At 44.9% G+C, this 24,696-nt stretch overlaps 1 protein-coding gene across 1 annotated transcript; it reads left to right on the top strand.

The window, feature by feature from the left end:
- Positions 1 to 24,538, top strand: LOC115773077 (MAGUK p55 subfamily member 5-A-like). The gene is made up of 17 exons (XM_030719586.1): positions 1 to 198; positions 9,248 to 9,552; positions 11,547 to 11,718; positions 12,160 to 12,260; positions 15,019 to 15,126; positions 16,568 to 16,645; positions 17,264 to 17,404; positions 17,971 to 18,132; positions 18,337 to 18,414; positions 18,523 to 18,706; positions 20,186 to 20,254; positions 20,431 to 20,502; positions 20,674 to 20,841; positions 20,933 to 21,022; positions 21,444 to 21,556; positions 23,556 to 23,666; positions 23,773 to 24,538. Exons 2-17 carry the CDS (start codon positions 9,382 to 9,384, stop codon positions 23,947 to 23,949), a joined length of 1,995 nt encoding a protein of 664 aa, XP_030575446.1. The 5' UTR covers positions 1 to 198; positions 9,248 to 9,381; the 3' UTR covers positions 23,950 to 24,538.
- The last annotated feature ends 158 nt before the right edge of the window (positions 24,539 to 24,696 follow it).

The raw sequence follows: 24,696 nt of genomic DNA on the forward strand, positions 1-24,696 counted from the left end.
TCTGGATCTGGGACTGACAGTGAGGAAGAGGAGAGAGAGGACTTCGTATGTCCGAGCAGCAAGCAACAAGTCTGCCTCAGATCCGGAGAAACACCGATTAAAGTACCGGAACCGAGCGGTGGACAGGCAGCGGAGTGCCGCGGTGACACAGCAGCTTCCCGCTGGATCGAGCCGAAAGCGGAGGTCGGGCTGAAGCAGGTGAGGCGTTTCCGTCCGCCCTCCGGGGCTTTGTTATCAACAGGTGCCGCTAGCAGTTAGCTGCTAACATTAGCCAGGCATAAAGTGTGTTTTCGTGAGCGGGGCGGCTCTCAGGAGGCTGGACCGGCCCGGGGCTCCGTGTTTTCGCCGCACACGGAGACGGTCAGCTCCGAGGTCCGCGGCTTGGGAGGCAGAAGCAGAAAACTCGCAGTGAGAGCTAAAGTTAGATAGCTGTCAGTGAGACAGTCCGGACTGAGATCAGACTACCTGCAGCTCACCTGTTACAGGTGCTCCATCCCAGAGCACTCAGCTCCGTTCAAACCCTCATTTTAATAAGTACTTTAAAATTCAACTGCTTTAAAACTTTATTAAACTACAGGAAACTTTATTTACATTGTGAGCTGTTGTTTCCTCATACCTATAAATAAAGTTGACCCCCCCCCCGCGCCGCTCCCTGAGGACTGTGAGAGGAAACGTGGCTCTGACTGTTATCGGTGTGACAGGTTACAGAGGCCTGCCGCGGGACGCCGAGCAGCGCGAATTTAAACCTTCACACAGGACTAACCCACAGCCCGGCCGGCCTGAAACCCTCAACTGCTCTGTGTAGAGATCAGCCCGGCTAAATTTGTGGGGTTTTCTCATAATATAATTTTTTGTTTTCTGATAATTTTTTTTTCCATGAAATTAATTATCTAATTATTTCCTGTAAATTTTCGGTTCTTTTGTCTCCTTTGTGGGGTTTTCTCTTAAATATTTTGAGGGTTCTTTCTCATGAATGTTGGAGTTCATTTTTGGTCAAAGATGTTACTGTCACTCCCAGTAGCCTGTTGGCCTTCAGGTTGAGCCGCTGTATTACAGTTTATTATTATATGCAAGTAACTGTCTGCGTGATTGTGGCCATGGAAGTGGAACGAGTAGTGGTGCTTCAGCAGAGAGAACTTGTTTACCTGTTGCCTTACCTTCCAGTCAGATATCTGTGGGAGGGACAGGCGGTTGCATCAGAGCCAAGCTTGCACATTTTAAAATTAATTTATTTTATTATGTAGTCAGTTTCTGACTGGTCAGAAACATGTACGTGCAGTTCATTTTGCAGGGCTCTGGCAGTGCTCCTCCGGTCCCTTTGCACACTTTGGAGCAGATGCTGGTCCTGCTGCTGGGTTCCTGTCCTGCTCTCCTCATGTGACGTCTCCTCCACATTCCTGAGACTTTGCTGGCAGAGTGGTTTCTTCTTCCTAACTGGGCAGACTGATGTCTCTGAAGTTTGACTTTGTGTGATTTTCATTATTTTATACTGAGAGGCAGCAGTCGGGAGCTGAGCTGGCTGTGCAGTGGTGCGTATCAGACAGTTAGCGGGATGTCAGCTGGTTTTAAAGCTGATGTAGCGTTTATGTGGATTTTTTTTGATACCTGTAACTGTGCATCAACAGTGCTCTCCACCACCATCATTATCACAGCACCAAATGAGGGTGAGTGTGTTCATCCCTGTGGTGGCAAGTTAATGATCAACTCAGTGAGACACTTAAAGCTATGCTTTCCTTTAATTTGTCACCTCTCAGTCTGAGCTGTTGACTGCTCTCTGGGACAGTCCATCTCCTAGGCGGTAAATATTTGAGCTGATGACATAAAGTCTGCTTAACATCAGGACCTTAATAGCGTCACACGGTGTGTTTTGGCTCAGTGAAGTCACCGTGGTCAGCAGCTGAGTGGGTCTGATGATAATGCTTTGCTGCATCTGCAGTTTTCCTCCACACTGGCACAGTTCAGCTGAATGTTTGTGGAAAATGGCCTCTCTGCTGTAAGAGTTTGCCGTCAGCCTGCTTCAGGGCAGCCGTCCATCACATCCAGCACTTCAGATTCAGGTTTCCAAATGCTATGCTCCCTACGGAGGGGTGGTCCTGCAGTCTGACTGCAGGTCTCTGTCATCCTGCTCCTCCCTCAGATGGTGTTTTACTGTAATTTCTGCTGCGTTTCTGTGGTTTTCTTCGCTCTCGTCTCCCTGGCTGCTCTCCTCTTTCCAGCCTCTGTTACCTCAGTACCGAATATTTTACAAACCCAGCAGCTCATTACTGCCAGCAGATCAGGCCACTGAATCCAAAGCTAAATTAATAGAATAAATGAGGGCTGAGGAGATCCGGAGCTTTTTCTCAGAACTTACAGCCAAAAGTTTCTGAAGAGGAAAAACTTGGAAAAATAGTGTTTGTCCTATTTACTTCATTTTATTTCAGTAAAGGAACCACTGTGCTTTACTTTCACATGTTCAGACCTCCAGGAGGCGTTCATAAAGTTGTTTTTTGTTGTAAATTCTTTTCTTGTTTTTGTAGTAAATTTGAGATTTTTTTTCATGACTTTAAACTCAGAAGCTCTTTCGTATATTTTCTTTCTAAGTTTGAGCCATAGGTTTATTTTTTAATTCTGAACCACTTCTCACCAAACTCATCTTTGTTTCTTCTCCCTGCCAACATTAGCGTTACGTGCGTGCGTGCGTGCGTGCGTGCGTGCGTGCGTGTGTGCGTGCGTGCGTGTGTGTGCGTGCGTGCGTGCGTGTGTGCGTGCGTGTGTGTGCGTGCGTGCGTGCGTGTGTGTGTGGGTGTGTGTGTGTGCGTGCGTGTGTGCGTGTGTGTGTGTGTGTGTGCGTGCGTGCGTGCGTGTGTGTGTGTGTGTGCGTGCGTGCGTGCGTGTGTGTGTGTGTGTGTGCGTGCGTGCGTGTGTGTGTGTGTGTGTGTGTGTGCGTGCGTGTGTGTGTGTGCACGCTGTGGACTGAAATTGTCTGTCTGTGTTTTGTTTACCCGTCAGCTGATGTAGTTTTGCTTTTGCAGCAGAGGAAGAGAGCGATCCAGGCGTTAAGCAGGTTGGATGTTGGTGCACATCAGTTGAATTTCAGAGGTCAGAGGGAGGCAGTATGAAGAGGTCACGCTGCTAAAGCTCACTTTACCGTCCATGCAGAGAGCTGGTGAAGCGGCGAGTTGAGGACTGGGCCGAGGGCGTCAGGCCAAAGAAAGACAGACGTCCTCTGTTCTCAGGAATGCTCGCTCGCTCTCTGGCTCTCTGACCTGATTTGGGGGGGGGGCTGGAGTAGTTGCCAAATCAGGGTGAAGCCCATAGCGGGGCTGACTGGTCAGTACTGTCTGATACAATATTGGCTGTGGTCGGTCCGTTTCAGTCCTCAGTCAGTGGGACCTGAGGTTAGAGAGCTGCTAGACTCCAGCACTGGAATTTAAAATACCGTAAAAATATTAATGCATTCATCAGTGTATGTTGGAGGCCTTTGGGGGACTGTGACTACATATGAAAGGAAGAGTGGCTGCTGCTTATAATTTAGGTAGTGAGTCCAAACAGTCATCTGTGCATTTATTTAACCCAAACCCTGCAGCTTTTATTGCTGGAGTAACGTCAAAATGGGGGTAACTGATGGTCCCCCAGGTGTGTTACTCCCAGGTATATATGCTGATTTGATAGTTTATCTATGTGCAGACCAGCACCATTTAATTTACTAGATGGTCTCCTTGCTCTTATTTTGAAAGTTCAGTTGCTCTTAACAGCAAGCTCCAGCCCTTCCTGTCTCATATTTGCTTCCTCACAAACTGGGCCGGGTTGCTTTTGTGCAGTCCTCGTTCAGCATCTTTCTCGTCTCGTGCTCAGATGCAGTGGGCTTCTAAAAACATAAAGACCCACCCAAACTTAATTTAAGGCACTTTAATGGGGTCTTTTATTTTTAAATTAGTCTAAATGCCTGTTCCCATGCTGATCTGCTCTGAGACTGTCCTCCTTCAGATGAACTCCATCTCCATGTTGTTCTGTAGTTGGTACTCCTGGTTCTGCTCAGTGTAATGTCTCATGAACTAGTTCTCTACCTGCTGTAGCTTCAGGCTCTAGTGGAGGATCTCTAGAGCTGAACCAGGATGACCATCACCAGCTGCAGCCCAACGCAGAGGCGGAGGAGTTCATCCGCAGGATGAGCTCCTTCCTGGGGAAGCAGCAGCAGACTGAGCAGTGAGCCAGCCGGGAGGGAGAAACGCGGCAGAGGAAGGGCCGGGCAGCAGCTGAACTTTCAAAATAAGACCAAGGAGGTTTCCCTCTAGGAAACTACCTCAGATTTTGTCAGAGGATTAAAAGAAGTTTTGGTCTGTGTGGGACGTACTGAGTGAAGTTAGAGCAGCAGGACTGCAGACTGTGGTGTTTCTGAGTGGAGGGAGTGGAATCGGTCATATTTAACATGTTTAGGTAAATCCAGCAGTGCCTCATTTACTCGGATGAAACGTTCTAATTTTGAGAAGTTTAAACATGTTTTCTGGACGCGTACAGAAAATTATTTCAGTCTCTCCAGTTTCCTTAGAGAAATGTTCAGAGCTGTGTCTGTATCCTCCCTCCTCTCCCCGTTTTCCTGTCTGGTACAGGGTGGTACAGCCACCTCTGTGTGTGTGTGTGTGTGTGTGTGTGTGTGTGTGTGTGTGTGTGAGAGAGAGAGATCTGGCTTTAGTCTCTGTGTGTAACATAATGGGTAATTCTTTCACATTAAAGTCATGAAGTTATGAGAGAATTTGCAGCCTGATCTCATCTTCCTTGCAAATGTAGGGCCCATAAAGCATCCCAGTGTCCTGCCTGATAGAAAATACTAATTTCATGTGTTATTGCAGCACATTTTGCACCTAAATGTATAAAACATGTAGATGTGATATAAAAATGTCCCTGACATGCGATTTATACCCAAAGCCCATAGTACTGGAAACAATTTGAGCCTATTTGAGTTTTAAATCTAATACCCTGATTCGTTTCTGTAAACATGGTTATTATAGACTATTGCCCATACTAGGCTCTCACACTCTTTTTTTACTCATTTAAATTACATATTTAATCATCATTATGGTAACTTATCAGCACAGATGACATTTATTGGGCCATATTTCGAATGGAATGTTTTCCAGATAATTTTTTTTTAAACCAGGTTGTTACCTGTCAGCCACCAAGGCAGGTGCTGTTTACGCTGAGTAGGCTGGAAGTTAATGAAAGATGAGTTTATGGTGAAACCATAATCAGTATGATTACTGATGGATTTTAAGCTGTTATTTACTATGATTATTCAGTAATTTAAAGGCAAACAGCGTGGATTTTCTTGACCTTTTAAAGCATCCTCTTGCCGGGCATTTGAGGTTTGAGCAAAAAAAAGAGGTGAAGGGTGATCTGTTAGAGAAACTCAGTCTCACAGCAGTTTGTGAAATAGTCCTGACATTTTAATCTAATAGTTTGTTTCTGGACAAAAATGTTGAGGTGTTTTATGTTCATGTACGCACACGGGACAGTTTTTTTTCCTATTTACTTGAAATGTGTTGTTTTAATGGTGTAAGAATTATCCCAGAAAGATGGCTGAGTTCAGGATTTGTATAAGAGAGGAGAGTCTGTGTAGGTGCTCAGTCATCCAGGTGATGGTAGTCCTCAGTGCCTTGGAGGAGAGGCGATACAGCTTCACGATCTAGAACAGAAGTCCAGTGGCCTTTAGCTCAAACTCTTAGGACTAGAAGACCAATAAAATGAGTGCAAAGGGCTATTTCTCCCTGTTGATGTTGTTTTGATAACCACTGGAAGCTAAATTCTGAATAATCTCCCTGCTGTAGTTCGAAGGAGTAAAAACTGAATCAGCCTTTTGTTGAAGACTTTTATTGCCTCAGTAAGGCTCATTCATCCACACTGCAGTGGCGGATGGTGGCATGTGATGGGGTGGGTCTCCGTGTTGGGTTAGAACATGTCCTTTCTTAGCAGGTAGAGGCTGATTTCCTCAAGCTGCTGATCTGAGGGCAGCGATCCAGCGGGAAACAGCTGCAGGCCCTCAGCAGCCTCCATACAGGCTTTTCCAGCCAAACTGGGTTTCAACACCAAACTCCGCCTCACCCCCCGCAACCAAAACACTCAGCAGGAGGGCCTGGATCACTGCTGTCTGTTCCTCCCACCTCACCCCCGCAGAATCAGCTGCTTTTCTTTATGCATTACCTTTAGTGTGTTTAATGAAGCTATGCAAAAGTTCATCTTCATGCTATGAATGTTTTCTGGGGTGGGTTAAACTTTGGGCCTTTTTAGTCTCTGGAGCTTGAAAAAGGCGACTGGACTTCTTTTTGTTTCTTGAAGACGTTTCACCTCTCATCCGAAAGGCTTCTTCAGTTCTCAACCAAATGGTGGAGAGACCCAGAGAGAGGTGAAACGTCTTCAAGAAACAAAAGTCCAGTCGCCTTTTTCAAGCTCCAAAGACTACTATGACCTGGATGACTGAGAATCTACACAGACATTTGGGCCTTTTTATTTTTCCAGTATTTTTGAGCCTTCATAAGCACAGCAACTGCATTCAGATTAGTTTTACAGCCACTCGGAGTCACAGTCCAGACTAAATCTGTTTTCTGTGAGCATCAGTGTGATGATCAGTTCTGAATGAACTGCAGCAGTTTGTCTGTGATGCAGAGGAGCAGGAACCAGCATCCCGGGATGGTTGATCTGTTTCTGATAATTCACTGGAGGAAACCTCAAAGTGCATTCTTGGAAAAATTTTCAAATCACTATGTGGGATTGGTGGCTGCTCAGGACATGTGAGGCCTTCTGTTTTAAAGTATTGTAGCAAAGAAAAGTCAGCTGATTTGGGGGGGGGGGGGGGGGGGCTTTTTCACTGATTCAGAATGACTCAGATTTTAAAGAGTTTATTCACTCAGTGTTGGCACACAGTGCAGAAGCCCTCTGATTTGTTTCTCTGTTGTTTTCTGTAAATGTGGAAAATGTGTGTTAAAGCACTGAAATTCACTGCTTTAAAAAGAGCTTGATGATTTCACCGTTAAAGCTTATAAATCTGACTGACAGGTGCAAAAACACCTGTCAGCCACTGCGGGGGGAGCCAAACACAGTACAACAATAAAAACACACCTCTGAACAAACCTGTGCACCAAAGCTACAGCGATCAGGGTTCCTGCAGATCCTCAGAGGCCTGAACTGTTTAATATAGTAATTCATTAATATAAAATGGGGTCTTTATTGGTATGTAAATGTCTTAACCCTTCCAAGTTCCTACAAATGCTGAGACCTGAGGTTTTCTGACTCATTTTTATGGCACTATGACTGAAATTCAGCTCATCCCAGTAAATGAATAATCTGTAATCCTCACAGGTGTTTCTACCTGGAGACAGAATCATTTGGGACACCAAGTTTGGAAGATTGAAGTGGAGTGTTTCAGAACTTTATTAATGCTAACAAGACAGATGCTGACTTAAAACAGCTGCAATCAAATGTGCTGAAAGCAGAAGCTGCAGCGTGTTAAAGGCTGAGTCCACAGTCAAATTTAATTTTAAACTAAGGACACATTGATTCCTTATTTTTGGTTTTATGACATTAAAACATTCCATTTATTCTGCTGATAGAAAACTGTGCCACTGTAAACTGATATGAACCTCTGCTTATACAATAGTAGTAGTAATAATAACAATAATGATACAAATGATGCACATTTTTGTTAATGCTTCTCAGGAATAGGATACAACAGGACTGAGACTAGAGGATTTTTAGGCTTTGTTTGCACATTTCACCTCCATCTGTATTTTGTTTCTTGGGCATGTTTTTGTGTTTGAGTGTGTTTAATAATGTGTTTATCAGTGTGTACCTGCAGATGGACATTAGCTGGTAGTTAATACAAAGCATCTGTTTCCTTATCAGATCCGTGTTTCTGTGCACAGACGAATGAAATCTAAAACTCAGAAAGTGTGGATTCATATTTAAAATGTATAAAACAGAAACAAACGGAGGATTTAAATTCCAGCTTTAAAGCACTGTTTGTGTTTTTGGGACACACTCCCTTCCCCCATCCCAGGAATTTTGTTCCCAGGCTGCCTGGCATTCCTCACTGCTGCATCATGGGATGTGTGTGTATACACTCCTGCATATCACAGATAACATATCAAACATGTTGTTATTGTGTTACTAAGATAAGGCGTCCATCCATCTCCCCTTGTTTATTTTTACCTTCTCTCGCTCTCTTTTTGATTTCTTTGTTACCTCGCTCGCCCTCTTCTGTACCTCCCCGTTTCTTAACCCATGGCAGAGCACCGGGACCACCCTGGTGGAGACAAAGCTGTTGTTGTCATGGTTTTGTGTGGCGAGTGGGCGGTGGTCATGATGTTGTTGCCTTTGAACTAATGACCGTGCTTCATCTCCTGCTCAGGCTCCTCGGGATCGTGTGAATCCACCCTTTAGTCAGACCTCAGCTTTGACACTTGCTCCTGGTGAGTGTTGGACTCCACCCGGCTGCCCTTTATCATCAGTTCTACTCATAACTGTTATGGACAGAACTTCCACTCTTTACAGTTTGTACCCTCAGCTGTGGGTGAGGGTCGTGCCCAAAAGAAGACGGATACGAGCCTTAGAAATAGGATGAGGAGCTTAGAGGAGAAACACTAAAAGGAGCCAGCTGAGGTGGTTCAGAGCTGAGGTTGTGTCCAGCCTGGAGGGAGGTCGTGGTTTCAGACCCAGAACACTCTGGAAGGGTTATAATTTGCGACTGGCTCTGGAACTGCTGGGTGTCCCCCTAGAGGAGCAGAGGAGGAAGGTCTTCCCCTGCGATAAGCTGCAAATAAACAGTAGAAAATGCTGTTGTATCGCTGTTTGTTTTCCAGGCTCGGGATTTGTGCATTTTTCTTTGAGTAAAGCATTAGTTTGCCTGCCTCATATCTTTGTAACTAGCAGCAGTGATCACACTTCAGTTCACCTCATAGTTACTGAGATTAAACCACTGTTGAGGTGAAACAGGTGTCACATCACTGTGAATACTTCCTCGTTTAAATGATACTGCTGTGCTTCATCAGCTCCGTTGTGACGACAAAGCTACTTTACCAGGTTAGTTTGACATCGTCTTAAATGTGTCTGATTTCCTCTAAATGTTGCTGCAGGCTGACGGCAGGCGCCCTCGCTGTCTTTCTGCAGATAGCTGCAGCGTGCAGGTCCACAGTCTTCTTATGTGAACCACTGCTGGAATAAAGGTGTGATGCAGAATGAGACAGGTGATGTTATGTGTTTGCTTCCTGCGCAGGTGACGGTGTCATGGCTGCCCACTTCACTGAGTTACCCTCCTAAACTTCCCACAACATAAACACTGTAGAATCTGCACGTCTGAGCAATCGAATCAAACACAGCACAGGGCGTGTGCGTGTGCGCGTGCGAGGGATGACAACCTCCCATCTGAACGGCCATGTTGCTGGAGAGGGAGGAGGAGATGAAGAGCTGAGGGGAGGACAGCAGCACCGGGAAATGGCCGTCGACTGTCCAGGAGAGCTGGGGAGCCGAACGCTGCCTGTGCGGCGCTCAGCACAGCTGGAGAGGATACGACAGCATCAGGTAGTAACACACAACAAAGACAAACTGCATTAGTGTGATACTGTGTGCCTCCTGGGGCTGCTTCTGCTGATAAATTTGGCCCAGCAGACATACATTCATTAAAATAAAAATATAATATAAAATGAGGTCTTTATTGGTATGTAAACATCTTAATCATCAAACATCAGATCCTACAGATGCTGAGACCTGAGGTGTGAAGTTTTCTGACCGTCACTGAAAATCAACGCACATGGTGACCAAGGGGCCCGTCCCAAAAATCAAATAAAAATGATTTATTCTTCGGCACTGTCGGAGGTCGTTTTGATGACGTTTTGAAATTAATGTAAAATGCTGCTCTCATCATCCTGGGTTGCCTAGCAACATCTGCTGTTTATGCACATTTCGATATGAAGGCTGAGCCAGATGGAGCTGATAGATGAAAATACAGGGGGACTGTAGTTGGATAAAGATGAGTAATTACTGCAGAGCTTAACAGGTCACAGATGGGATGTTGAGCAGGTCGTGTGATGGAGTGTGTGGAGACCCGGGTGGATTGCGCGCTGTGCAGAGCAGAACTGAGCAGAGAGTCCAGAGTGTAATAAAATAAAGAGAAATCCAGAGCAGCTGACTCAGGCGGGCTTCAGGCTTGAGGAGGTGAAGCTGCAGACTGAGGAGCAGCAGTGTGGACGTGGATAGTGAGAGGCTGGTGGAGTGCAGACATGTGATAAACAGTCACTGCTGTACTTTTAGTTTCCTATTTTGTTGCAGCCACTCTGTTTATATACGTTCTTTAATTTACTGTAAGTAACATCAGCCACAATGTTCTTCTACAGTATGTTGTTTGTTGTGTCCTTTATCAGATCATTTTAAGCTTATGATCTGAAATGAAATAATCTAAATCATTTGGAGGACTAATAAAGCTCCTAATGATTCTCTCAAATCTTACTTATAATTAGAAAAATTAGATGAAAATTAAAAACTGAACTATTCCAAGAAATCACTGCCGTCACTGCTGCTATTGCAGGATGTGGTCAAAAAGACGCCCCCAGCAGATAAAGGGTTAACTTTGTAACGGATGTCTGCATGACTGCATTGTGTTGTTTTTGTGTTGGATTATATATTCTGAACGTTTAGCAAATATTAGAACTGAAAAAACAACATTTTTAACCAGTGAAAACTAAACTGAAACAAACATTCTGGCAGCTGGAAGTGAACTGAAAGCAAAACGTCTACATTAAATAAAATGGTGAAAAATAACAAACGAACCTCTTACTGTATTAACGCTTGCATGCAGTCCTCTTAAAAGAACCAAGAACCAGCTCATTCTTTCTGTAGTGACTTTAGTGTATTTAATGAAGCCAAGCATAAGTTTACCTTCATACTAAGAATATTTTCAGGCTTACGGGACCTCGAACAGGGACAAATCTGCTGCTTTTAAATTTTTTCCATCATTTTTGAGTGCTCGGACCTTCATAGGTCCAGAGGAACAGAAACCAGCATTGGTGCTCTGGAAGTTTCATTCATGGGAGAAAACGTCACAAACTTTGAAGGCTCACATCAGCATGTGGGACAGCACAGAACAGGTTGGGGCCAAAACAAAAATTAGACTTCGTCTTTAGATCGTGCCTCTTAGAGTGGGTGTAAAGTTGATTTGTGTTGTCACATTTAATATGGATATCTCATGGACCTGTGAGGGTATGAGGGCTCAAACATGCTGGAAAGATGATTAATAAAATGCACTAAATTTGGACCTCCCCTCTGTGTATGTGAAGGACCTGTAAAATATTGTGTAAAGGAAAACATCCTGCATGCTTTCATTAAATGTGCTAAAATTATTGTCCAGCTGATTCTGATGGTGCCGGATGGGAGGAACCAACTTTGTATATATATCAGAGCTCAGCATGCACAGGTCTGCGGAATGATGAGCTGTTTATGGGGTCTGTTCATGGAGATGCATGAGTGGATGGATTATGAAGGTCCTAATCTCTCATCTCCTGTCTGCGTTTGTGTGTCAGGAGGACCTTCGGCGTCGTAGAGAAGAGGAGGGTCGGCAGCTGGATCTGAACGCCTCGCTCAGACTCAGGACCCTCTCCCAGAATCCCTACAGTGGGATCGACAACCCCACATTCCTGCAGGACACACCGCAGCTGCCGGCGCTTGGCAGTCAGCACACACACCCACTGCTGGGTAAAAACACACACACACAGAGCAGTTATTACTGTGCAGAGTGAGGGACAAAAGGGTAAAGAGATGGAAGCTAAGGAACTGTTGATAGGCTTGAAAAAGGAGGATGGAGAGGAGGAAAACAGGAGAGTAAAGTGAAAAGGAATGTCAGGAAGACATCGCCAGTCAGGGAGGGAATTCCTCAGGGAGGGAGTGAAGCACATGAGAGCCTCTTGAGGGCGACTTAATTAAGACTTTGTTTGTTGTGCGGTAGTGTTGACACACACAGGAGCACACACTGCACTTTGGTAGGAAATGAGAAACATGACTGTGCTCGCTGCCTCCTTCCATCATCCTCTGTTCATCTGAAATCAGAGTCCTTCCTCCACGGATCGGGCACTTCTGTTGGTGAAACTCAGCAGTGGTGGTTTCTCAGATGTGAACATGTGTGCTTTGCTCTTGCAGAGTTGGAGGAACTCCTGCTGTCGCTGAAGCAGGTCCGGGGCTGCCTGTCGGACCAGCAGAGTCAGAATGACATCGAGTTGGTCCTCGCTCTGTTAAACAAGGTAATATAAAGAGAATTAGACAAAGACAGCCTCAGGTTGGTGTGTAATTGTGGCTTCTTTTGTAAGACTTTGTGGCCTCTGAGGTAGAAGAGTCATCACTGCTGTCTGAGCTGCAGCTTTATGACCACAGGGGCCTCCTGAGGTTTCAGGGCTGCAACTGAAGCTTCCTTACTTTTTGTTCCTGGGGAAGAGTTTTAGGTCTCTGATGTGTTAACAGTCTGTGTGAAGGTTGCACTGCTGAATGACTATCAAACACAGAAAGTGGGATGTCACACATGGTGTGATCAGGAAGACTCGTCCTGTCCATCCATCTTACAGCTGCTCTCAGGTGAAGGTGGAGTTGTGCTCATTTTGCATTGAACTCCATGTGTGTGTATTTTTCTGAATTCTTTGACAGCTGGAGTTGTCTGTTCATTCAGTCTCATCAGAGTCCAGACATCACGCACATTTTACTTCACTGGATGTTGATGAGTTTCTTCTAATTGGTTTTTAATGCATGTACAGTACCACTCAAAAGTTTGGACATACTTGGTAAGTGTGTCCAAACCTTTGACTGGTACTGTATGTGGCAGTAAACAAACCAAGCATTTAAAAAAAAAAAAAAGTAAAATTCAGTAAACTGCAGGTTTCAGTGAATGAGGACAGGAGCATGAAAAGGTGCATTCTCGTCATTTTATTTGACACTGTGGCTGTGGACCGTGACTGCGTCCCGCAGGGTCAGTCGGTCAGTGCGGGCAGAACATCCTGAAGCATTTCAAAGGGATCACTCAGCAGAAACAAAGCAGATTTAGTCTTTAGATTGTGACACCTGGAGTGGGTCTGTATAAAACTTAGTTGGTTTCTGTCAGAGCTTAAATGTGTTTCATTTGTATGTCTTGAATTTATGAGGGATAAAAATTCTGAAAAATAATTAAAAAGAGACAAATTTGGAGTCACCCTTATGGACTTTGAGGTCCGCTAACTCTGAATATATTCAGTGTATGAATGTTAAATTTTGCATGCCTTCATTAGACATACTGAAGTTGTAGAATAAAAATCTCTTTAACGCGCTCTCAAACAGCTGCTCAGAGCTGCCTTTCAGGTGATTGTGTACAGCTGATGTCAGTTCATGTTCCTGCTGTTTTAAATGGTCACTGCGCAGCTTATGTTATGAAACCAACACTGTGTGTGAATGTGCAGCATCTCTATGCAGGTCTGCAGGTATTACTGTTAGACCACAGAAACAAACTGCAGTCTGGCATGAAACACGGGAGAAGTGGAGTTTTTTAAAATCTGCTCAGAAGTTGAAGTTTAAGCTTTGTCACAAAGCTCTGTGGAGTCATGTGGCTGTATTCTGCATCAGCCAATCAAACACACGAATGAGCGCATTCCTGCGATGGCTTGGGAGTTACAAAGTCGACCCCCCTGAGTCGTATTTCACAGTCTCACTGGTGCCTGAAGCGATACGCCCACATCAGGGAGGCACTGGTCTGATTTCCAGCCCGAGTGGTTTTCACACAGCTTCACACCGGCTGTAACATGCAGGACTGCTGCTGAAGTTCACTTTCTGCCAGACTGGATTACTGCATCACTGTTTCTGCAGGACTTCTATAAACACATCAGCTTATTCAGAGCTCTTAAACGAATAGCAGATCATTGGAATTTTAGCAGAGCTTCCAGAGTCCTCCAGAACAGATTTTAAAATACAGTCTCGTCCCACCTCACACTCTCTCTGCTCCTCCTCTGCCAGACTGTTAATTATCTCTTACCCCTCACAGAGAAAATTAGTGATGCAACTCATTTATGATCCCAAACTTTGACCTCAGAATATTACAGAAGCAAACTGAACTGATAATTTGAGGAAACTCTTAAAGACATAAGTCTGGCATTTGACTCTCATTTTCACCCAGTGATGGTGGCTGAATGGAGTGAGACATTTGTTTGTCACAGCATCACTGTGTAACTAACCAGCAGTGTTTAATGGTCAGGTAGAAACAGCAGGGGCACATTTCCTCCTCTAACATCATATCAGCCTTCTAAGGCTTCACTTATCACTTACTTTCCTTTCTCCATTTCTCTGCCTCTCTAATCACTTTGTCTCTGCTTCACAGGTTTTTATGTCTAAATCTTTCTTATTATCCCTTAAGTGACCGCCAGCATGAAGAAAAGTTACCATAGACCACACCAGGACTGATTCAGCATCTGTCATTCTCTTTTTACTTCTTTTTCTTCAGGCTTGTAGCTTTTCTGTCTTGCTCAGTTTGTTTTTACCTACCTGTAAAATGACTCACCTGTCTTTCACTCTTCATGTCATCCTCACACACAAACACCTGCTGACAGGAAGAGATAAACGAGCATCTCTGTAAATACACATTAAAAAGTGTTGGTTACAAAATTATAGTGCGACAGATTAAATGCAGTGTTTAATCTAATTAATGGAAGAATGAGCTAAAAATGATCTCGACTGTTGAGAGCTTTTGATTACTGAGGTCTTCATCCATCAGCTCAACCCTGTTTACACTGAGTCTGAGCTCTGGACTCCAGGTTCAGTTTACTGGACCTTACTCATCTCCGCATTTTTATTTCATTGGAATAAAAAGGAAAAAATTAGAATCAAATGCTTAATGCTTTTGTGATATTAAACTTTGTTTTTATGAGCATTTAAAACCAGTTTGAAACTCAACAGTGAATGAATAAGTGGGATTTAGTCAGCATAGAGGAGTATTTCTCCTCCGGTGCCCTCACTCGGAATTGGTGAGCTTTGTTTTTCTCTCTGTAGTCGGACTTCCAGTCAGCGCTGAAGATCCACAATGCTGTGGCCGGCAGCATGCACCGACCATCTCCACCATACCCCCACACGCAGCAGGCACTTCCACTCGCCATGGAGGTAACAGCTTTATTTCATTTCAGTTTCAGTAATGATTACTGCCTTTTATTTTGGTTGTTATGTATGTTTTTTTTTTCTAAATGACAACAAAAACTAAATAAAAAAAAAAAAGAGTTTATAATAATCAGGTCCATTTTTGTTTCTTATCTTTCTCCTTGCAGTAAAATAAACTGAGTCACTGGCTGGTTTTGTTTTCCAGCCAAATTTGTGGACATTTGTAACACCAAAATCTATTTTCATCAACATCGTTCATCATAATTTGTTTATTTTTGTTTATTTGGAGTCGCACAGATGCACAGTGTGATTCTAGGTTTTCTCACATGAATACAGAACAAACACGACGTGGGAGGTGAAAGAAAGGAACCTGATAAATTCCTGCTATTAATGATTAAAACTCAGACACTGAAACTAATAAAAACTAAAATGAAACATTTTCAGACAGTAAAAACTGAGCGAAATGTGTTTGTTAGATTGTGGTCATCAGAAGTCCAACAACACACATTTAAACAGACACAAAACGACAGGTCAGTGAGTGTAATTATGATGTTTGACACAGAGCCTCTCTGTTCAGCATCAATTAGAGCTGAAACATGCTGATTACACACACACACACACACACACACACACACACACACACAGTCTGAGCTCTAAATCAGACACTGAAAGTTTGGATTTCCTGCAGATGACTCTGTGTCGTGAGCGTGCGTTAAAGCGAGGCTAACGTCCATAATGCTGTGCAGTTTTTTTGGCTCGCACTCAGAGCTCCTCAGGCTTCGTTTCAGAGGCAACTCATTAAAAGCAGCACATTATTTCTGCTCCATGTTGGCATCTCCGCCCCCTGCCCTGCATTTGGCTTCCAAAATAAAAAAGGAAAAGAAGAGCTGGAGTTCATGCTGTCCTCACACAAACGTGCTGCTTTGTTGTCGGTAATGAAGCAGAAACGGGAATCGAGAAAAAAGAAACTGCTTCAGCCGGGCAGGAGGATGGTTTCAGTGCAGCCCAGAACTTTTCTTCTAGCTTAGACCAGGTGAAGCTCCTCTGGTTTGGGGATCTGCCTTCTTTTTAATATAATAGAGCTAAATAGGAATCTCCCTGTTAGTGCTCGAAGCACCAGGAAAGGTTCATTTGAGGGACTCAGTAGCAGTGTCCCTCTCCAGAAGCATACTGTTTCATATTATTTGGTCAGTCTGTAGCTGCTCATGGTTTCTTTAACTCCTTACAGCCCCACAGGTAAACAGAAGCAGTCTATGTGCACCACTTAAAGCCTTATAGAATAATTTCAGTCATATGTCTGTAGTCAGTCAGAAAAACATATTAAAGGGGGAGGAGCTAAGATGTCTGTTTCAGATAGAGGGGAGGGGCTGCACCAAGGCTCAGCACTAAAAAAGGATTATTATGAACAGTGAGTCAGGCAAAGCTGATGCTGCTGCTTTTGTTTCAGGTCAGGAATCTCCTACAGGCACATCACAATAAAGAAGGACTGGAGCTCTACAGCCTGCTGTCAGACACACATGTGCAGGTAAACACACACACACATCAGTTCAGAGGTCATAACATCAAATTCAGCAGACGTAGCTCTGCTGCTTCATCAAGCTGTTAAAGTGACGTCATCCCATCACGGGTCACTTTTCCAATAATGATCGTCACTGCTGCCAGAGCCGATCTCACTATGCAAACCCGAGGACGCCTCACAGCAGCGTCTCTGTGTGACAGAAAAAAGGGGAGGAGGCTGTTTCCCAGAGTTTATTACATAACTGCAGTAGCACCCATGCATGAGCTTCTCCACATACCACGGCTTAACTGGTAGTCCAGAAACCAACTGGTGACATCACAGTGGCCACTTCCATCTTTTATATCCAGTCTGTGTCTGAGAGTGCAGTTGTGCTGTGACAGATGCTGTCACAGGAATGCAAATGTAATGATTTACACTGTGGTCACTGGCAGCCTTCGTTCCCAGATACGAGTCACATGACTGATTAAAGTATTCACACAGCAGCCCGAGGACAAAGAAATCTGCGGTGTGTGTGTGACTGATTGTTCCTGTTTTATCCCTGTGTGTGTGTGTGTGTGTGTGTGTGTGTGTGTGTGTGTGTGTGTGTGTGTGTGTGTGTGTGTGTGTGTGTGTGCTTGCTTGCAGTCGTTGCTTCTGGCCCACGACAGCATAGCGGAGAGAGAAATGCAGCCCGAGACGCTGCCCGCTGAAGGGGAGACGCTGACCCAGTGGGGAGGAGAGACCGTGAAGATAGTTCGCATAGAGAAGGCCCGAGACGTACCGCTGGTACGTCGGACTAACACACACACTGCCACAGTTATCCCACTGCCTCCGTGGCTCTCACTCTTTCCTGTCTGGTAGCTGGAGAATCCAATTACCCTTAAAGCTCCTTGTTATTAGGAATTATGCAGAGGTGTGTGCCCAGAGTGGCCCTTTTTTAATTATTCTTCCAGCATTTTTGAGCTCTCATAAGTACAGGAGATGTCCACATGAAATTTTAGGGCTGGAAAATGCATTTAAGTTCAGTTAAAATCTACATCTGAAACAATTTTACAGCCACTCCAGGAGTCACAGTCTGAAGATAAAACCTGGCTTTTGCATCCCTGCCACACTCCAGAGAAGTGTGAATAAAAACAGAATGCAGTGATTTGTAACTCTCATAATCCCATATGTTATTTACAATAGAACACAGAAATCTTTAACCTGAGAAAATGCACCATTTTAAGAAAAATATGAGCTCATTTTGAACTTGATGGCAGCAACCTGTTAACAGAAGAGTGCATTCTGGGTAAACTGTCAGGGCTCGTGTACAGCAAACAGTAAAAATGCTCCATGTGCTGCTTCTTCCGTAGGGGGCGACTGTTCGTAATGAAATGGACAGCGTTGTGATCAGTCGTATCGTTCGCGGCGGAGCAGCTGAACGAAGCGGACTTTTATCGGAAGGAGACGAAATCCTGGAAATTAACGGCATCGAGATCAGAGGGAAAGACGTCAACCAAGTGTTTGACATCCTTGTGAGTGTTTTGCTCAGTCTCTTCGTGTATTCACAGAAGTAAACCATCAGCTGTCCTTTGTGTACTCAGTGGTTTTATGGCAGCTTTCACGATTGAAGCAGCAAACGCAGACGGCTGCGTGGAAGCCATATATGAAATGAAAAGGCGCAGCACAGTGAAATCGATCAGTACTCGCTTCTAATTTTGTGTTTTTGTGTCTAACAGGCTGACATGCACGGTCTCCTGACCTTTGTGTTGATTCCCAGCAATCAGAGCAAACCTCCTCCCATCAAAGAGACTGTGGTGAGTGCCACGATATGAGGAGAATGTCTTAATAGTTCATTCAGGTTGAAGTAATCAGGAGTGAGGGTAGAAAATGAGTCTCTGTGCTTGTCGTCTTTCGCACTTCAGATCCACGTGAAGGCTCATTTCGACTACGATCCCTCGGACGACCCCTACGTGCCGTGCAGAGAGCTCGGCTTATCCTTCCAGAAGGGAGATATTCTGCACATTATCAGCCAGTCTGACCCCAACTGGTGGCAGGCGTACAGGGACGGAGACGAGGATAACCAGCCGCTCGCCGGGCTGGTGCCAGGTACAGCCGTCTGACAATCAGATGATTTTATCTCCAGAGTCTAGAGCATGTGAAGAATGCTGCGTGTGTGTGTGTGTGTGTGTGGTGTTTGATTTAGATAAAAACAGGTCAGATTGGTGGGAACCTTTGACCTCTGTGACAGACCTGGCAGTGATCTGACAGTTTTTGCTAAATGAATAAATGCTACTTGTTAAGGTGGAGCTGTATGAAACTTCTCTCCACACCAAACGTGAAGCAAAGTTTCACCTCGTGTGATGAAGACGAGTCCAGCTGATGTAATGAAGTTACAGGGACATATTGTCAGAACTTACCGTGAAGTCCTGCCATTTCTCTCGCCGTCTCTATCTAAAGCTCTGGCTCCAGTGAGTTCCTCCCTCATTTCTGATTGTCTGTCTGTGGTATCAGCAGAATCCCAGCTGATGTGTTTTCATGACGCAGCTTTAAGCACGTTTTTCATTGAAGTTCCATCTGTTTTCAACTGCTTATCCAAATTGGTGTCGCAGTGGCAGCAGTCCAAGCAGGTATTCCAGGCGTCCTTTTTCCGGTTCCCCCTGAGGGATCCTGGGGGATCCCAGGCCAGATGAGATGTACTATCTCTCTGGGGTCTCCAACCAGTTGGGCGTGCCCAGAAAACCTCCAAAGGGAGAAATATTTACCTCACATGAACTTGGGCTCCCCTCTGTTTGCCTCATGTTTGATGTGAACACACCACAGGCTTCAGTCCGTTGCACAGAGGTGATGTGCTGCTCGTGCTGGTTTCCTTCTGGCTCCCAGTCAGGTTTAAAATACATTTGAAGTCATTACACAGGTTGGTGGCTCCTCACCTCCCTGATCTCTTAACAGATCTGAGGTCTGCTGACCAGATGCTGCTGTTGTCCTGAGATCAGGTCTTTCCAGCTCCTAGATTCAGCATCAGGACCTGTCCAGTGTGTTTTTCTTCTGACTTTTAAACCAGACTGGCCTTTCTCCACCGACCGGGTGCCGGTGCCAGTATTTGAACCGTTCAGCGTTTTTTCCACTGCAAACGCACTCGGTGCTCGGCCAAAAATCGGGTTCAACTCGGGCCCCGCAAGCTAGCTGGTCTCAAAACAAGAACGTGTGATGAAAGCGGCAGAAGGGCGTGACTCTGCCATCTCAACATCAAGTTTTCTACCATATTACATGTGTATTACATGAGAAAAGCGAAGCAATTTTCACGGCTGTGAATTATGTTGGGCTCTGAGGCTGAACTTGCTGCTTTGTATCAGTTCATATCACAGATAAAAGGACACAAAGTGCGGTGGAAACGCAGGCCCGTTCTTAAGCATTTTGCTGGTTCATTGAAACCGACACCAGCACTGGCACGAGCACCGGCACCTCGGCAGTGGAAGAGTAGTAACTGAGGAGTTTTCATGTTGTTGTTTTATTCTTTCAGCTGTGCAGCACTTTGGTTTTTAGATGAGCTTAGAAATAAAATGATTTCTCTGATATTTTCCTCAGGGAAGAGTTTTCAGCAGCAGAGAGAAGCCATGAAACAAACCATAGAAGAAGACGAGCCCGAGAAGTCTGGTCAGTCCCTCCTCCACCTACATTACTGTAAAAAAACCTGTCTGAGGTTCGAGTTTATTAGAGTCTGTCCTGTTTGTGGGATGAACTTAGGATGCATTGTTTATCTGCAGAGCAGAGTTCACGTCACTCTGTAGATACGTTCAGCTCTCCAGTGTTTGAAGTCTCTTTGTTTGCAGGGAAGCTGTGGTGTGGAAAGAACAAGAAGAGGAAGAGGAAGAAGCTGCCATACAACTCTCACAGGAATGACGGTGCGTCTGCCTGTCTGTCCGTCACCAAATGTTGCAAAGGCTGGGAGGAGCCCGAGTGCTCATTAGTCTGCATACGCTTTATTTTCTAACTCACAGCTCTGAATGAGGACCTCAGCTTCTTTTTTGAAACTGATTAAATCTTCAGATGTCTTTTCTTCTCCTGTGCTCCAGATCTCGATAACGAGGAAATTCTCACCTATGAGGAGATGGCTCTGTACCACCAGCCGGCCAATAGGAAGCGGCCAATTGCTCTTATTGGTCCGAGTGGCTGTGGGCAGGAGCAGCTCAGGCAGAGGCTGTTCAACAGCGAACCGGAGCGCTTCGCTGGAGCCGTACCTCGTAAGGATCTAAAACCGAGCGCTCACACAGTTCTCGTTACTCCGTGTGTATGTGTGCATGAACTAACAAGTGTGTTTGTGCGTGTCTGTAGACACCACGCGGAGCCGTCGGGAGGGCGAGCAGAGTGGTCGAGACTATCACTTTGTTTCTCGTCAGACTTTCGAGGCTGAACTGGCAACTGGTGAGACCTGGTGACCTTTAGAACATCAGTTTTCCTCTGATTGTCCAAGTTTTTCTGCTATCTCTGTATGATCTCTGTATGGCCTCCTGCAGCTCGTTAAAAGGGTTCCTGAAGGTGCATTTTCCTGTTAAAATAGTCCTAAAGCATCATCAGAGTGTGAAGATCACCACGATGACATTGTTCAAAATGCTGATGTTGAAGCGAGATCAGCTGAGGCTGAAAAATAGTCTGGCTGTACTCTAATGTAATACCAGTTTGTACCACAAGATGGAGCAGGGAGTCATTGTGACCTTTAAAACTGCAGCCTGTGGAAAGCCAGAGCTGCTTCAGGGTGTTGCGCGTCTTTTTAACTTCCTGTCGGTGCGAATGTTGTCGTCATCGTGCGGCGTTCAGAGTGACGGACGTCTTTGTCTCGTTTCAGGGAAGGTGATCGAGGCCGGAGAGTTTGAGAAGAACCTGTACGGGACGAGTACGGACTCGGTGAGGCAGGTCATCAACACTGGAAAAATCTGCGTGCTGTGTCTGCACACACAGGTGTGTATGAGTGCACACACACACACGTGTCAGCGCTGTATTAAATGATCGGGGGGGGGGGGGGGGTCTCATCTCATCTTCATGGAAATGAAAACAGATGTTGGTTCTCGTACACTTCACATGTAGTAACTGTAAGTTAAACAGAAGTTAGATGGTACAGAATCAAGCGGTCAGAGCTGAGTTCATCAGAGGCCTTTTCTGGCACGTCTTTAACCTGCAGCTCTGACACAAACTCAGCTGAGCTGCTGCGGTCGCCCTGTGTGCCGCCTCCTCGTCTCTCCTCCCAACCACACCAAGTATTTCCTCATCTGACTGATTCCTGCTGAGGCAAATACTCCGATCTGAAGTCCCGACAGTTTCCAGAGTTCATGTGTAGAAACTGAGTTTCAGTCTCGGACGGATGGCTGAGGGAGTCGCTCTGAGGCAGATTTCCATCAGTTTACTGTGCTGATGTTCTGGGTAATAGAACATGCTGCAGGTTTGATGTTGAAGCTGAGTTTATTCAGAAAAAATAGAGCAGAACATTTTTCATGTTTCATTTTAAGCAGAATTTAAATCAAGTTGGAAAATAAATAATTTTAGAGCAGAAAGGAGATCTGTCTTCAGGGATGATGCTGGTTTGTTTGAGCTCTTACAACCGCTGCTGCAGCTGCGTCTCCTGCGGCCTCCACCTCGCTTTCTGCTGATGCTGCTGCGCCTGCTCTCACTCCGACTCCTCTCTCTCCTGCTCTTTGTCTGTTCAGGTTTAGAGTTGTTATAAATACAAAACTCTGAAGTGAAGAAGAGACTAATGATAACCAAATACTGAAGTGTGAATGTGATGGTGCGGCTCACAGCTGCAGGTACTAATGGGGCCAGATGCTGAATAGAGGAATAAATTCCAGCTTTAAAGGAACGCGTCCGGCCTGCAGAGACGTCAGCGTCCTCTGAAGCTTCAGAGACGAGAAGTGAGGAGGAGCCGGTGGTCCTGGAGACGCTTTCAGCTGTAGTTTGATTGGTGCTTCGCAAGGTTAACAAAAACGAACGAAATAACGAAAACTGAAATTAAAAAAATATTTTTGTAAATGGAAATAAATAAAAAGGATAAGTAAAGGGGGAAAAATAAACTATATTATGGGCTTACAAAACTAACTAAAATGAACTGAAATTACAGATAAAATGAGTTTGTTTTCATTATTTTATTTAAAAGCCTTGTGGATTGATATGAAATCATTTTTTTCCGCTCTAGTAGTTTAACACACATAATCCAGCTACACAAACGTCAATGCGGACACAACGTAGGCCACTAGCGTAGGTTGTGTACATCGACCCACAAAGACTCAGTGCTGAAAGTTTAATTATCGAGCATCTAACAGAGTTAACTCTCTGAGCAGCTCCGACAGAGAACCAGCATCAGGGGGTGAAAACATCAGGATGCAGCTGGATTTGAGCTTTGGCTCCTTCAAAGAGTTCAGTTTGTTTTTGTCAAACATTCACTGTTCTGATGTTACACACCACATGTAGTGTGGTGTTATTAATCTGCTGCACCGATGCTGATGTTTGTTGGGAGTTTTTTGGGTTTGGAGTTTATTTTTCTTTATGTTTCTCCCTGTTGATGTTCATGTGTGTCCTTAATATTACACACATTAAGCATGTAATGCTGCTCTCTTGTGAACAGTTGGTTATGGAATACAATTTTTTTAAACAGTATCTTTTGCCAAGTTTTTAACTACACAATAGTCACTCTTGCTCCTGACAGAAAAACAAAAACTAATAACGAGCAAAACCTCTCTGAAAACGAACTAAAACTAAACTATAATGTAAAATCCAAAGCTATTATAACCCTGGTGCTTTGAGCTGTCAGAAACTAGTGGGAGCTCTCTGGAGGTAACGAGGTACACCTGTGGAACGCTGTGGAGGTGTTACCTGTGCTCAGGTGCTTTTTCCACTGTTGGCTGGATGTGTAGTTTTTATGTGTGACACAATAACCAATCAGCTGGCCGTGTGTGTGTGTTCCCAGGCTCTGAAGGTGCTGAGGAGTTCAGACTTGAAGCCTTACATCATCTTCATAGCTCCGCCCTCCCAGGAACGACTTCGAGCCTTATTGGCTAAAGACAACAAGAACCCCAAGGTGCCATCTGTTTACTTTTGACCATCAGCTGTGTTTATGTCTCTGTGTGTCTCAGTACTAATGTGTGTGTGTGTGTGTGTGTGTGTGTGTGTGTGTGTGCGTGCAGCCTGAGGAGCTGCGTGACATCATCGAGAAGGCGCGTGAGATGGAGCAGAGCTGCGGTCACCTGTTCGACGCCATCATCGTGAATACGGATCAGGACAAAGCTTTCAACGAGCTGCTGAGACTCATCAACAAGTTGGACACAGAGCCGCAGTGGGTGCCCTGCTCCTGGCTGCGCTGAGCGCGCGCACACACACACAGACCGGCAGACTGTGTGTATACCCTCCCCCCCTCTTTTGTTTCTGTTGGACCTCGCCGTGACCGCCATCGGCACCGCCTTCTTGTCATTTTGATCATTTGATTGGATTTTTTTTGTTTGTTTTACTTGTTGGAAAAACACACTCACCTGTCCAGGTGAGGCTGCTCAGGAGGAAATGTGAAAATCAAACCCTTTAGCTGCTGACTCTGCCCCCTTGGCTGGGCCGTCTGCTGATTGGTGGGCTGAGAGCACCGACTTCCTGTCTGACTGATTTTTACTGCACTGTTTTTTTCCAGTCAGCGGATTCTGGCCTTTGACCCTGCGGCCTGCAGGTGTGTGTGAAGTGTTACTCTGAGCTGAAGTAGAGACTCATCATTACTGTAGAGCTTTTATATATTTGTAATATTAAAAATAGATTTATGAAGACCTGAATGCACCAATAGGATCGCAGCTTTCTCACCCTCCTCCCCTGCCATTGGTCCAGGAGGAGGGGGTGGGGCTAGCTGTGTTGAATGTAATTGATCCCACTTCCTGTTTGTCACTTCCTCCTGAGAGAAAAAAAAACTTTTGTATGAACTCACGAAGAAATGAATAAAATAGAAATCAATAGAAAATCAACATGTTTGTTCTTGTTTAAAGACACACACACACACACACACACACACACACACAGCACCAATTGTAGAACCTTTATTATTATGAAGTCCTTTATCTGAACAGGTCATCTCA

Source organism: Archocentrus centrarchus, chromosome 22 (genome assembly GCF_007364275.1).
Source record: "Archocentrus centrarchus isolate MPI-CPG fArcCen1 chromosome 22, fArcCen1, whole genome shotgun sequence".
NCBI lineage: Eukaryota > Metazoa > Chordata > Actinopteri > Cichliformes > Cichlidae > Archocentrus > Archocentrus centrarchus.

Excerpts from the sequence above, each read along its gene's own strand:
- LOC115773077 (XM_030719586.1), top strand. The coding sequence starts at position 9,382 with ATGACAACCTCCCATCTGAACGGCCATGTTGCTGGAGAGGGAGGAGGA. Across the intron at positions 11,719-12,159 it reads GCACACACACCCACTGCTGG|AGTTGGAGGAACTCCTGCTG; the intron begins GTAAAAACACAC and ends TTGCTCTTGCAG. Across the intron at positions 20,255-20,430 it reads AGACGAGCCCGAGAAGTCTG|GGAAGCTGTGGTGTGGAAAG; the intron begins GTCAGTCCCTCC and ends CTTTGTTTGCAG.